The following is a 14,722-nucleotide window of genomic DNA, read 5'->3' as shown; positions in this document are numbered from 1 at the left end:
AACTTGCCAAAGATTCATCCGAAACACTAGCTACAGCGGAACGTCCAGGCAATTCAGATTTAATGACAGGATACTTTGGTTCAGCTAAAATATCTATCAATTTTTATCACATCAACACAATACGAGAGCCCTTTACCAGTATAAATATTATCATCGCTTATGTTCGACACAAGACCATGCCAAAGCCTGTAAAGTTCCTTTGCTTTCGGAAACAGTGATGTTAACTGCAAACATATGAGATAAAAGACTGTGAGGACATTCTTTTACACGTATCCCTTTCACGTATGAAAACGCATACACAGAGACAGACAGGCACACACACACAAACACACGCACAAACATGAAAGGTTAAGTTACTGTTCGACAAAAATAGTATAAAACAGATTTCGCCTTCATCACGATCTCTGAAGGATGGGTTTCAACGGGAGCAGTTCTACGCTGGTCTATGGTTTAGTGTACAAACCAATAAGACGTCTGTATGGTGATTACCTCATTCAGATTTGAAAGAAATGGTTTGTTTTGATACGGATGTGACTCTTCTTAATACCGTTTCATTTCTACTTTATATCAGATTAGGATGATACATCTTTATTTTACTCTAATTTTACTCTTATTTGATTATACTTCCCTCTGATTAAAAGACAGAATGTACTTTCGCTTTAAAGTGGGATAAGTGGGTTGCATTTTGCATTAGTTGTGAGGTACTTTGCCAGAGCGTCCCAAAAGAAGGGCCTGTCTCTTTCGTCTTTAGTCCACCTGAGATAAGGGCGGTTGTCGCTAAGAAACAGTCGAACGAGGAACGGCAAGTCCTTGTCAGGAATGTCCTCTAGAAAAACTAGCAGAATCTTTTCCGTTAGAACGTCGTTATAGTGATCAAACGCAATCCGGAATTTCATCATAAACATGTGGTCCTGAATGGCTGTCGGGGATATGACAAAGATGATCTTGAAGCTGTGGGATATGACTTGGTGGACGGCGTCTAGGTAAAACATATGCAATGGCAGATCATCATCGCCCAAAGAGATGCGATTATAATCTGGCATCGTCTCACGCAGTCCTCGACAGAAGTCGCCACTCGCCCATTGTTCGTCATCGCTGTGGAACAGAACACCTATGTCGAAATGAAAATCTCCCCGTTTATCATGGTCAGGTATGTGTTTGAAACCTTTAAAGTGTAGCTTGAGGATGAAAAACTTATACTTCATTTGCGACCATTTGTTATAGATCAGAATTATTATGACCAAGAGGGTGATTCCGGCGGCAACGAGAGCGCAGGGCTGAATGATGTTTGGACCGCATTGACTGCCAGGATCAAAGCTTGTCAGCTTCTCTCCCTGAAATGTCTTAATTGACCCTGACTTTGAGCATATCGTTTCTGCTTCATTTTCAAGCCGAATTGTCTTCTCACCAAGCCACTCAACCAGCCAGCGCAGTCGGCAGTCACAATTCCAGGGGTTGCCGGATAAGCGGACGCTCTGTAAACTGGTTTTAATGGGTTTAAAGAAGCTGGAACGTATTGTAGAAAGACTGTTGTCACTGAGATCCAATCTAACCAAGCTTGACAAATTTTGAAAGAGTCCCGCAGTAACACGATCGAGCTCAATACTATACAACCTAAGTTCTAGCAGATGGATCATCCCTTGAAAAGGATGAAATGCGATCTTTTTAAGTGGATTCATTCCGAGATCAAGAATCAAAAGATTTGGCAAACCTGCAAACGAGCAGGATTCCAAGACATTCAAATTACACTGCGCAAGATACAATTCATGTAACTGGGCTAGGTCGTTAAAGAATCCACAAGGAACAGAATTTAAGGATGTGTCAGTGAGAATTAATACCCTTAACCTCTCTAGGGCAGAAAATGTGGAGTTTACTCCGTTCCACAACTGCCAAATGATGATTTCTGCGCTTTCAAATGAGAGTCTTTCTACGGACGGTGTGTTCTTCTGCAGTGTACCTGGAAAAAGCATTTGCTCTGGAATCTTGTCTGCACCTTCAAAATCTATTTCTTTCAGGAAAGATCCCTTAATATGAAGCGGAGCTGAAATCGTGCTGTATTCAAGATCTAATACCTCCAACGCCTTCAGATCATGAAATGACGTATTTGAAAACGCCGCTAATGAGGTGAAACTTAAATCTAATGTCTTGAGAGCTGTAAGACCCTTGAACGCATGCGCCCCTATGCTATCAAAGGAACCGAGACCCAGACTAAGTTCCGTTAAGTTCGCTTCCCATTCCTCGTTCGCAACGTTCAGAGAAAGTTCGGAAACACACTGTACCGAGAGATATCTCATGGCTGTCGTCCCGTGGAAATAGTTGGGATTAAGACTCACTAAGTTGTTATTGTCTAGTATTAGTTCAGAAACATCGGTAAGGTCCTCGAAGGCATTCGAAGGGAGCGTGGTGAGCTCGTTCGATCCCAGGTCCAACTGATATATACTCACAGCCCGCAAGTGGGAGAAAAGTCCTGGTGTTATCGTACTGAGGCCTACATCCTGAAGGATCAAAGCTGTCATCGGGTTTCTTGACAACCCCAGACCCTCAAAAAGGTGTGCAAGTCCTGTTTCCTTTAATGGATTTCCAGTAAGACTCAATGACGAAACATTCAACAACACGATTGCCTTAGCTTCCACTCTTTGTATGAAGTTATACGAAAGATCGAGTGAGTCAAGCGAACAGTTCACTTCGAACGTATCCCTTGAAATTTCAGTGAAAAGGTTCCCAAAGAGTGAAACATTTTGATACAAGTTTCCACGGCATTCTGACCATGCGATTCTGTTGATGTAGTTCTGATGCAGGCTTAAAGAGGACTTGTGAACCATCTGCGTCATAAGCTTGCTCGGGAAGGCTATTAGCATACAGTCATCGGCCTTCAGATAACGTAATCTGCAGTATCTAAACAGGTTTTCCCCGAGTGATAAGTGTCGATTGTTAGACAGATCTAGGCGCTCCAAAAACGTCAAGGGCATGAATGTTCCGCTTTCGATTCGAGATAAATTGTTAAAATCTAATTTGATTCTGCGGAGCATTCGGTAGGATGCAAACGATTCATTGTGCAAAGTGCTAATTTTGTTCTTGGTAAGGAACAGATTTTCAACGTCTCGAGGTAGATCTTGTGGGATTGAGGGAAGATTCCGGAAGCTGCAGTCAGCAGACCTGGTCTCTAGGTGGATCTCACATGGGTGCGCACTTTGGCTTCTTTGCGCGTAACAGACGTAAAGCGTTGTAAAGACAACAACGTAGAACGCTATACGTTCCATGCCTTCCATGCTTTGATGAATTGTCACCTCTCTTGGAAAATGTAAATAATAACAAATGCCTGAGGGGCAATACGGGGTTATCAATGTCTTAAATCCTCAGAACATTTTCCACTATTTATCCAGCTTGGCAGATTATTCCAGATTCTCACTATCTGAAGCATCATCTTCAACGCTCTCAAGCCAGTAGTGTCATTGTACATGGAATTTCCACAATTCGTCTTTGGCACCATTCACATTTTGCACTACATAACTTTTCAATGATTATATCCCGATGACGGCACTGTGATATTAAAACCTATTTCAATGTGAAGGTTCACTCTGCGCAGATTTCTGAGTCTATAAATACATTTAGAGTTCAGAGTCCATGTGGGTCCATATTCCTCGATAATGGGAGGCCAAAGGGTCTGGAAGGAGTAAAGAATATTGTGGGAAATGAGTGCAGGAACCTTTTTTCATTTCAATGGTAAGAGTATAATGACAACACATAAAATGTACTTCGATTTGGTGGGCAGCCATATGACTCAGTATTAACAATAAATTATCAAGTTTCCGTGTGCTCCTGGGCTTGAAGTGCTGACCGATGGGTGCATACTTGAAATAGAAAATCAGTATCACTGTTCCTTATTTCAAAATTGATATAGATAAGGTTCGTTGATTCGCAATTCAAATAAGATTTATTACTCGAAGGTACGTTAATCCGAATATGAAATAAGTTTCGTTTATCCGAAAGTGAAAATAGGAAGGTTGAATTGCTGCCTTTCAGAGAGTTAGGGACCATCGATCCTTCGTGTTGAGAAAGACCTCGCTATTGTGCAGCTTAACAGTTATGTGTTTAGTTTTCCTTTTACAAGATATTCTAGCAAGACATATTCCAAAACGAAGAAAACTCAACAATTTTCCAGTTTGGGTAAAGAAAACCATAAAAATCACATCGTCAACAATCAGTTGTCCTCATTATAATCATCAATAGTTTAATTAGAAATCAGCTCCCAACAATACAGCTGGATAACCGCGAAGGAAATTTTGATAGCAGTCACTATGAGATTCATACATACATTTTCTTTTGTCGATGACATGAAAATCAATGGTGAAGCACGGCTTTGCATAAATAGTTGGGAAAACTCGTACTGTGTTGTACTGAATGGTGCAAATCTGTTTGCCTTTATTGATAACTGGTAGACAGATGGGAGGACATATCTAAAGAGCTGCTTTTTAGTTGCCTCCAAATATTAATGTTATTTTCATCATTACTATCATTATTTCTTATCACTATCATCATTTTTGTTGTTATTTTCATGACTATCATTTTATCATTCGTTGGCGTAGGCTTATGCACAGAAATTAATAAATTATTTATCATTCAAAATGGAAGTTCATAAATACAGCTAATTGATGCGAATCTCAACAGGTCAACTGTAATATTTTTTTTCTTTAGGAGTTGGGAATGAGTGGCACCAGAATGATTGAATATACCAATAAAAAGTTTTAGGTAGCTAAAAGGTCTTCCTTGCAATCAAAAAACTGGGTTTTCAGTACAATTGTTCAAAGGTATAGCTGAGAAATGCTTAGTGGGCTTGTCATGCCGTTCCTTCTGTCAAGAAGCCAAAATAAATTGTGCCTTGGCGAGGATAATAATTTATGTAAAACGGAGATTAACACCTGGATTTAAAAACGGTATCTAGGTGGTCATGCTTCACGCACAATTTTTGTACACACAGCAGGAAACGATTCACCGTTGTCAACAGGTAAAAGGAAGCTTTAGATTTTAGCGACGAGAACGTTCAGAGGAAAAAAAAAATGTTCTGAGCATGCGCAGAAGCTCTCGTCAAGTCGATCTGTTTTTAGCTTACGTCGTCTGAGTTTTTCACTTCGCGTTCTGGGCTGTTTTTATGTCAGCACAATTTGCAACTTAGAGAACTACTTCATGCACCGATCATGGGGGCGCCATCTGATTATTTATACGATACGTCCCAGTGTAATCTAAAGCTATTTTCAGCACGACGCAGGGGATAGGAGAACGTCCAGCGCAAGCGTCGCCTCAAACGTCCGCGCCGCAAATCTAAAGCTCCCTAATATTAGTCAGTGAACGCTCTCATCCAGGCAATTGCACCATGCGAGAAAATGGAGAAAATACATCACTGAATGGAATAGCGCAGTATCAAAATGAGAAATATTGCAGGATATTAAGATGATACCAGAATTCTAACGCTTGATAAAACGATGAAAATATATAACCATACATTAATGGGCTCAGGGCTTTTCGTTAAGATACGGAGCAGTTGAAATGACATAAGATATTACTATTTTAAAAGACCGATTCCGTATAATATTAGACACTTTTTTTTCTATTTAAAAAAAGAAATTTGTATCTAAAATTTGAGCACGTTCCTGACATTAGTGCTGAAATCTTTTATAGCTCGCGGCAGTCATCCATGCATTATGGGTTTTGTGGTAATTTCAAATCTTATCGGTATTAAAGAGTAGGCCTAATATTAGTTCCGACAAACATATTGGGGTTATGAAAGGAAACCCTCACGTCCTCCCAACGATGATAATAAACAGAGTGAACTAGACCTTCAGTTAAAGGCATACAGTCGTGGCGAGTGGTTTGTGCGGCACGGAGACGAACGCAACACGTTGCCTCCCCCATTCTGTATCAAATGTAGTGACCCCGAATGAGAATAGCGCTGGCTCAATGGGTCAGCGAACAACACTCTAGACTACAAGAGTTCTGTGCTACAAATCTCCTGACCCAAAAGGGCTGTCCGAGCGAGCCACGAGAGCTTCCGAATGGATGCACATTCTCAGTGCGCATACGCATGAAGAGAGGCCAAAAGAGCCACGCGTCTTCTGGCCTCTCTCCTCCAATCACCGCAGCTCGCGGTCACAATTTTAACACATTAAATCTGTATAGACAATGGTACTAAAAATTAATAATGTTATAACAGTATTTTTAAATGTATTTCAATAGTTCATTATGTAATACGTCTTTAAAAGGACCAACACCTACTAGCACCTGTGCTACCTCTTGGTTCTTTTAGCAACCTCATTGTGTACAACATTGCCATATTGCAGCTCTTTTTTAGATTAATAGTTTTAGATTACATAATCATTTATCATTATATATTATAGATTATATTCAATATGTTTTGTTTCGATCGTTTAGACAGTTACATGTGGTATGTATTAATATTGATGTATAAACATGTATTCAAACTTTCCTGTACATATGTTGTTGTTATAAATAAACTCAAACTCAAACTCAAACTCAAACTCAAGTGTATGATGCGTACACACACACGCACATACACACACGTGTCTCAGTGGCAGCATTGTCCCACACGTTTATGGATATAGCACCGAGTCTGGCATTGCGCAATTGCATGCAAAAACTTCGGTCGTTCGGAGTTTACGTGCCATTAGGGATGACGATCGTCTGCCTTTAACCCTATGCGTTAAAGTAGCTGTAAAGTGATAACCTTGTATACTTCTTGCTTTGTGCGAAAAAAAGAAAGAAAAATCTTCAGAACAAATTTTCTCTCATTTACATTCCAAACTTTTCTTCAAGTTAGTACTGATAAGCCAATACATCAATGCATTTTTTATATCCTATTTCTGTATTCGGCAGAGTTTTTTCTTTTCCTGTTTGTACTTTACTGTAGTTTCTCATTAACACGTCACTTAGCTCGAATTTGCTCTGTCCCGTACAAATAAGTGAACAAACGGGTCTTTTCATCACGTGAAAAAATTGAAATTTCTTAATCCTTTCTTGCCCATTGTGTAAGCGTGAGCTGACTGTTCGATATGCAACATCATTTCTAAAAAGAAATAATAGCATTGATCTGCCATTTGAGGTAGTCTTCTATTTCATTCTGATCAATCTAGGAAACAAAACTTATCCTGCAATTTTGTATTATTCTTTTGTCTCAAAGTATAGAAATGACAGAAAAATTATTTACTTATAACACCAGCCCTATAGAATTTCATCTATCTGCACTTTTATATCGTGCCATCGTCTGACGCAGGTGCCATTATACCAGTCCATGAAAGCAATAATAGATGTAGCCTTGTCATCAAATTATCGTAGACTTGTAATCTCTCAAAATGTAAAGATACTGATTTTCAGGTGGAACAAGATTGCAGTTGTAAATTATCTCCCCTAGCGACACTACATCGTCAATTCTGCCAATTTGCGCGTATGAAGGTTATGTAACCAATCGGAAATTTTATGTGATTACAAAGATTAATATATTATTCTTTTTGAATATTGTTTTCTTTTGGGTCAAGGATTTAGACCTACTTTATGCAGCACCCTTTATGGCACCTTCCTTTCTTTCAAAATCTGCACGTATGAAAGGCATGAAAACAATCCATTATCATCCGAAAGGTACACCAGAGCACTCTTTCCCAATTAACTACGCATTCTTCCATCACGACTCAAATCTACAAATCTTCACCTTACTTTGATGCTACTGAAAATAACCACTAGTTCAAACGAAATCGTTATATCTTGTAGTGGCAGTACTTATCTTTTTAATTTCTTTAATTTCTTATTTTTATTCATTTTTTGTTCAGCCGGCATTTGCAAGGTTTCCATGTAATGTGGCATTGAGACAGTAAGAGAAGAAAAGGACATGTACGGAAATACGTGGAGGTTCCAATGCTTTACTACAAATAGGAATAATTATTTCACTTACACATGTTATGAATACTAGGTCTTCTTCTTTTGTTCAAGATCAGGCAAAAAAGAAAGTAAGATGCTCTGACTACGACTATACGGGGGGCCAAGTTAATCTTTGGTTTGTGCAGTGCAAAAAAGTGTTAAATATGAAACACCGAAATGGTGGTAACTTTCCCGTGCTCATTTATGGTGTTGGATTTACACTTCCGGGTGTCGTTTCAAATTATGAAATTGTTTTTTGAATAGTTTCTTACTTTCTTATCTTCTTGTTGATTTTGAACTTCAACAAGACGATCAAGAATTTTCCGATAAAGTACTTGACTTTGTTAAAAAAAAGTGTGAACACATTTGCACCACAGTAACACCAGTTGGTGTGGTCTCCTATTGAAGCTGGACGGGTATTATAACATCGAAATTAACACCAGCAATATCAAATCAACACCATGCGGTGCCATTGTTGAATTAACAACAGCGCACTTTCAGAAATATCACTAGCTACAGTGTCGCATTAACACCACGAAGTGCCAGGTGAACACTTTACAACACCATTACAACATGCTTTCTACACCTTCGGGTGTGGACCTCTAATGACACTTGAGAGTTGATACATTTAACACTCATGGTGTTAAATCTAACACCGATGTTTTTGCAGTGTGATAACTCTACCAATGTAAACATGAAGATGTAATCTACTCACGCAATTGAATTGACGTTCGACTAGCCCCCCTGGGAACGCAGCCATTAAGAAACTGTTTTAAGAGCCGGCGATACCTCCAAGCCTTTTCATGTGTGCCGACTGACTGGGCTTCACCTCAAGACACTTACTTTAATACATTCCTTTGCCGTTGAACTTAAGAAAGCGTAGTGTCGTGTACGTTCACTTCCTGTACGATTCTACATCGGAAGTCTGTCACTGGCAGACAGAGAAGGTTGTGGTTTTGCATCATTTCTGTTTCGTTTCTTTTATTTCAGTTTAAGCTATACAAAACATTGACATACGTTTAATAACAAAATATCAATCTATGCCGTAAGGAAGAAGAATGGTGTGAAAATAGCAATGATATACATGCTTTCAGATGATAATTATTGTATCAACATTTAAAGTTGCCTGAAATGGAGAAGACGTAGTTAAAAGTCAAAATTGTATTTTGCAGTTTCCTCGGGTAAAATATAACTAGATCACATTTCTGAACAAAGATGATAAAACTTTCTTCTTCTTTTTCTACTTCTTCTTCTTCTACTTCATCATCATCTTCTTCTTCTTCTTCAGCTTCTTCTACTTACTCTTCCTCCTCTCCCTCCTCCTACTTTTCTTCCTACCTCCTTCCTTCTTCACCTTCGTAACCGCTGGCACAAGAACGGAGTCTGTTATTTGGTTGGCATGATGCCTTAATGTAAGGAATAGAGGATATGTGTTGGTGCGGTGACATGACATTAGCTCCTGCTTCAATTGCTCCAGTTTCATTTTCTCCAAGTACACACAAGTACTTGTGGTTGGATTAGGGTTACGATAGAGTTTCGGATTTAGTTTGATGTCGGATTTCAAGGGTGGATCCAGGTATTCCGTAAAAGGGGTGGGCGCCCCCCCCCCAAAAAAAAAAATAAAAAAAAAAAAAATATATATATATATATATATATATATTTCTGGTGCTACTTCTGGGTTCCAATTATTCATTTTCCCGTTCTTTTAACTTAAATGATTAGGGAGCTTTAGATTTTGACGCGCGGACGTTTGAGCCGACGCTTGCGCTGGACGTTCTCCTCTCCCTGCGTCGTGTGGAAAAGTAGCTTTAGATTACACTGGGACGCAACGTATAAAAAATACAATCGCGCCCCCATATGATCAGTGCATGAAGAAGCTCTCTGCGTCGCAAACTGTGCGGACGTGAAAATAGCCCAGTACGCGTAGTAAACAACTCAGGCGACGCAAGCTGAAAATAGATTGACTTTACGCGCGCTACTGCGCAAGCTCAGAGCATGTTTTTTTTTTTTTCCTTTGAACGTCCGCGCGTCTAAAATCTAAAGCTCCCTAATAATAGTAAAGACGGGAGCGCTCCCGGTGCGCCCCCTTTGGATCCGCCACTGGATTAGGACTACAGTCAGGGTGAGAGTTCGGGTAAGGGTTAATGCAAATGATATTCAATTGTATGTAGGCCTACAGTCCCTTGGCAGACGATCAGAGTCTCTTAGGGAAAAACATAAGAAGAAAATGAATATAAAATTACACTTCCTTTTCTTTTGATATAGTGTCTCTCGTCAAAACAACAACACACACACACACACACACACACACACACACACAAAGAGTACGGTATTAGTCGGGCAGCCGAGGGGGCTAAGTATTTTTTCTCTGATAGTTATTTTTTTTTTTTTTGATTATTCATCTTTTTGGTCTCTACAATGATATTCAGGTGGGTGTGGAGCTCTCACCCTTGTGCAATTTTGATTATTGAAAATGGCGTCCAAAATGGCCGCCATGAAGCCTAAAAGGCAGAAAAATGTCACTGAAATACTAGTATTTCAATTAGAACACTCATCTGAAAGACCAGTAATATTAGTGTAATGTCTATAGGCAAAAAAAAAAAAAAAAAAAAAAAAAAAAGGTTGTATTGGCGTAACATGAGATTTTCAAATAGGGTCGGGCGGTGGGATTTTTTGTTTGTTTGTTTGTTTTTTTGCTACCTGCATTTTACGTGACTCGTGCTCGGCTCAGTAAACAGTTACAACTGCTGCTCCAAATGCGCTGTGTTCATCTATTCTACAAATCATTTATGAAGCCGATATAACTGGAATTATACCCCTTCACAGAATTAAAAGATGTTGAAATCCCTATCCTTAATGTTTTCACTTCATATTTTACTATTTTGACTTAGATAAGATAGATGCAAATTGACCCATATGTACGATCTTTTCATCGCACACGGCGATCTCTATTACAGTCCCACATATACAGATTCGTGTAAGTTCTCCACACAAGAACCCTATGGCAAAACTGTGCACAATACATTGCAGTCTGAATGCTAAGTATACACTGAATAAATCTTGTTAGAGTACGCGTCCGTGTTGGACACAGACTGACATATTGATCAAGCGAGGCTATGCGAGGCTAGATCTCTCCCTCGTACATCCGATATTCCCATAGCCGTTTCCACTTCCGGGTTTTTGCGATTGCGATCGCAATCAACAAGATATTTGATATTGATAGCACAAAATAATAATAAAAAAAAACATGGGGTCGGCGGAATTTTTAGGGTCGGGCGGGTTACGCCAATGCAACATTTTTTATTTTTTTTTGCCTTAGTTGATGAACAGAATCTGGTTGCCATGGTAACCCTCAAATAATTGGAACAAGCCTCATAAAAAGTTAGAAAAGTATGCAAAACACACAAAAATGTTTATTATTTGTGCAAAGTGCATAAAATATCAATTACCTGCATACTCCTTACGAAGAAAGTCTTAGTGAAGTAACCATTAATCTAGCCTTTATTTATATCTATAGTTGCCATAGCAACCTAGAGTTGAATTTAATTGTGAATAACTGCCTAAGAATTGAACTGCAGTATAGCAATGATGTGGAAATGTGACATATCATATTTCAGTTCTTTACTCTAAATAAAGATTATGCCTATATTGATTGCACATACCGGTACCTCCCTCTATTATATGACGTTGATATGTCCTGGTTGCTATGGTAACTGCTCAATGTCACTTTCAAGGACAGTCTCATAACACGCATATATACATTGCAACAAAAATTTTGACATTGAGTTAGATGCCCAGAGACTTACACCTTTGTGTAATACTTATCGGTGGATAAACCGACTGTTAGCTGATGATATGCATGGTTTCATTTGTTTCCAAGTTGTAATAAAATCATACAGTGTGAAATAATTTCATAGTTTTGTCAGGTTATTTACTGGAACATACATTGCAATATTACAACCTGCATAAATGTCCCCAAAGTTGTTCATTAAGTGTTATGTAAAAACAACATTTTAAAATGAGCCTTCCTATGTGGCACAAGGTGAAGGCTATAATGAAATAACTTTCACATTCATGACATTGACATCAATATATACACTGTTCGTAATAAACTACAATCTTTGAGAATGAAGTAATCCAGTTTGTTTCATGATTTCTGATTATCTTACAGTACTTGCCCGTAGTTTTTATTCATGAGTCATGCATGTTAACTCTTTGTGTGCCACGTTCGCACGTCCGACTCAGTCGACGGCGTGCCAACTTCGCATATTCTGCTCAACTAACAAAGCCGCCAAGACCGATCGATAAACCGCTAATTACTGCTAATCCCGCGGCACAATGAAAGCCTTTCTCATGCTTTTGTTCCTCTCATATACGGCTTGCATTCTATGTGGTGATCGACTATCAAGCGATGTTCCGAACTAGATTTGCTCGTATATTCTAAGTGTCTCTCACGGTTATATGTGCAAAAGTTATGCCTTTACAGTAATGTAGCAACTGGTAATTCAAAAGAAAAATTGAAAATAGAGTCGTCATACAATTTATATCGAAAGAAAGCTAGGCATTTCTCTTTAACTTTGCCTAATATTATGCTCATCCTGACAGAAATTTGTAGAAGTTATACAAATTGGAAAAACAGAATTCTTTCTCGAAGCATGACTACCTTCGTGTCTCAGAATACCGTGGCACACAGGGGGTTTCCACTATGGCACATAAAGAGTTAATTCAACCGAAGTTGATATTATACAAGTGTAGAAGGCACAAACACTCTGAAAAAGAAAATATGTGTTTGTTATAATTTTCTTTAACAGAAATAACATATTGTGACTTACTTTTCTTGTTTCAAGGTTCCAGTTCTGATGAGTAGCTTATTTTTACTTTGCTTCATTATACGAGGGATTATAGTATCTAAGACATAGGGAGGGGATGAGTAAGCTTAAAGAATGTTAAACATCTTACTTGATTCTCACTCTATTCTTCCTTGCCAATCTCTCTGTTCCCTTCTCTACCGTCTCCACTAATACAACTTCAACTTCCAACCCATTACTATCCCCCGCTCTTCACTTTTTGCCCTCCTTACTGCCCCCATATGTCGCTTCCCTCTTCAATTCTCCTCTTTCTCTTTCCAAGCAACGATCCGGTTAAATCTTCATACACACGGTGTCACCGCAAACCTTTCTCACTCGAAGAAGTTCCATTGCAAAATATCATTGCGCAAAACTTTACTTTTCTTCGGACGATACTCTCATAGTAACATGTATAACACCAAGAAAAAGGCAAGTTCCCATGGCAACCATGTAGTCAGTTTCTTTTACAGATTGATAAGATTCCTATATACACAGGTTACTCAAATACATTCTAAGACATCCCAGGACTATACATTCGTATGTTAAATATCACGTCTGCAACCAGCCAGAGCAAGTATCCACGGCAATCATCTTCTCAGGTCCTTTAAGTAAAATAGTTTTTTTTTTTCTGCCAAACATTCAGGTCAACATGTCCCTCATGCAACAATCACACACACAAACCCGATTCCATATGATTTTGAATTTGTATTGTGCATTTTAGGGATTATAAGATGATTATCTAATATTTACCATAGCAACCGTCTTGTAACAATTGTCAAAAATATCTTATTCAAGTTTTTAGACCTTTGGACAAATGCTCCAATCCAGTCATTGGTATAGTAGCACTTAAAACACATGATTTAATGCATTTTCATAGTTTGAGGATTGTGTGGCGGCCATGTTGCATTTTGAATAATTAAAATTGCCCAAGGCTGAGAGTTCCACACCCACCTGAATATCATTGAAGAGACCCCAAAGATGAATAATCAACAGAGAAAAAAAAAATATATCAGAGAAAAAGTACTTCGGCCTAAAAACGGCTTTTGGCTGCCGGACTATAGGACCCTATCCGTTGCAGGAAAGAAGGAAAAACTCAGAATATGATATTATTATGAAAACTATAACTTCCTTTTATACCGGAAAAGGATTTCCCCTGTTATCTAAAAAGGGAAATGGGAGGGAAAAAAAAGAGTATACAAATAGATAGACAGATAGATTTAGAGTGAGAGTGAGAAACACCGATACATTTTTTTTTTAAGAGTTCATTGGTCTTTAAGATTGAGGCTACCCAGAGGCAAAGCTAATGCATGTTATTATAGCTCATAGTGATTTTTAACTGAAAAGTCTCTCTTGCTCTTCCTTCCTGTCGCGATGACAGTAACACCATCGCCGTAATAGTTCAGGCCAGAAGATAACGTTCCAAGACCAGAGGTGGTTTTTAAACTTAATAAGCCATGTATTCCTTTTGCAAATGACGCGAAATCTTGCATGATTGAAGAATATTTCTCCCAACATTGTGTACCAATCTTCCTGTAAGCACTTCACTTTTTATCAATAACTAAGTAGATAGAAAGTAACAACCCCATGTGGCTCTCGAAAACGCTCCCCTTTCCTACCGAAATAACTGATGTTTTTTTTTTTTTTTTTTTTTTTTTTTTTTTTGGGGGGGGGGGGTATTCCCAATAAATCATTGGTAGTAAATTCTATAGTATTGTTTTCCCCTCCAGCAGAAAAGAAGATTCCATTTTTTGTTTTATCACAAGGAATGATCGGAATATAAAACTTCAGGAAAGGAATCAAATTTTCAGGTTTGCAAAAGGCAACAGGGATACGCAAACCTTTCATGGTGTTCACATAATGTTCATCTTGTAGATGTGATGCAGCATTGTGCCTAAACTCTCACATCTATAAAAATATGATAGTGCACCAACTATCAACGTCGTGAAACAGCC

General features: G+C 38.6%; 1 protein-coding gene across 1 annotated transcript; it reads right to left on the bottom strand.

Annotated features, from left to right (window-relative positions):
- Positions 1 to 659: 659 nt before the first annotated feature.
- LOC139721768 (toll-like receptor 4) lies at positions 660 to 2,822 on the bottom strand. The gene is made up of 2 exons (XM_071633092.1): positions 2,767 to 2,822; positions 660 to 1,482 (listed from the first exon to the last, which is right to left on the bottom strand). Exons 1-2 carry the CDS (start codon positions 2,820 to 2,822, stop codon positions 660 to 662), a joined length of 879 nt encoding a protein of 292 aa, XP_071489193.1.
- Between the last annotated feature and the right edge of the window lie 11,900 nt (positions 2,823 to 14,722).

The sequence above is a fragment of the Diadema antillarum genome, unplaced genomic scaffold (assembly GCF_040938485.1).
Source record: "Diadema antillarum isolate AM-2024a unplaced genomic scaffold, OU_Dant_1.0 scf00000150, whole genome shotgun sequence".
Lineage (NCBI taxonomy): Eukaryota > Metazoa > Echinodermata > Echinoidea > Diadematoida > Diadematidae > Diadema > Diadema antillarum.
Note: the sequence above shows the minus strand (reverse complement) of the source record. Positions and strands in the feature narration are given on the sequence as shown.

Coding starts and splice junctions, on each gene's coding strand:
- LOC139721768 (XM_071633092.1), bottom strand. CDS start 2,822: ATGGTTCACAAGTCCTCTTTAAGCCTGCATCAGAACTACATCAACAGA. Junction 1,483..2,766: donor TACATCAACAGAATCGCATG/GTCAGAATGCCG, acceptor CATTAAAACCAG/TTTACAGAGCGTCCGCTTAT.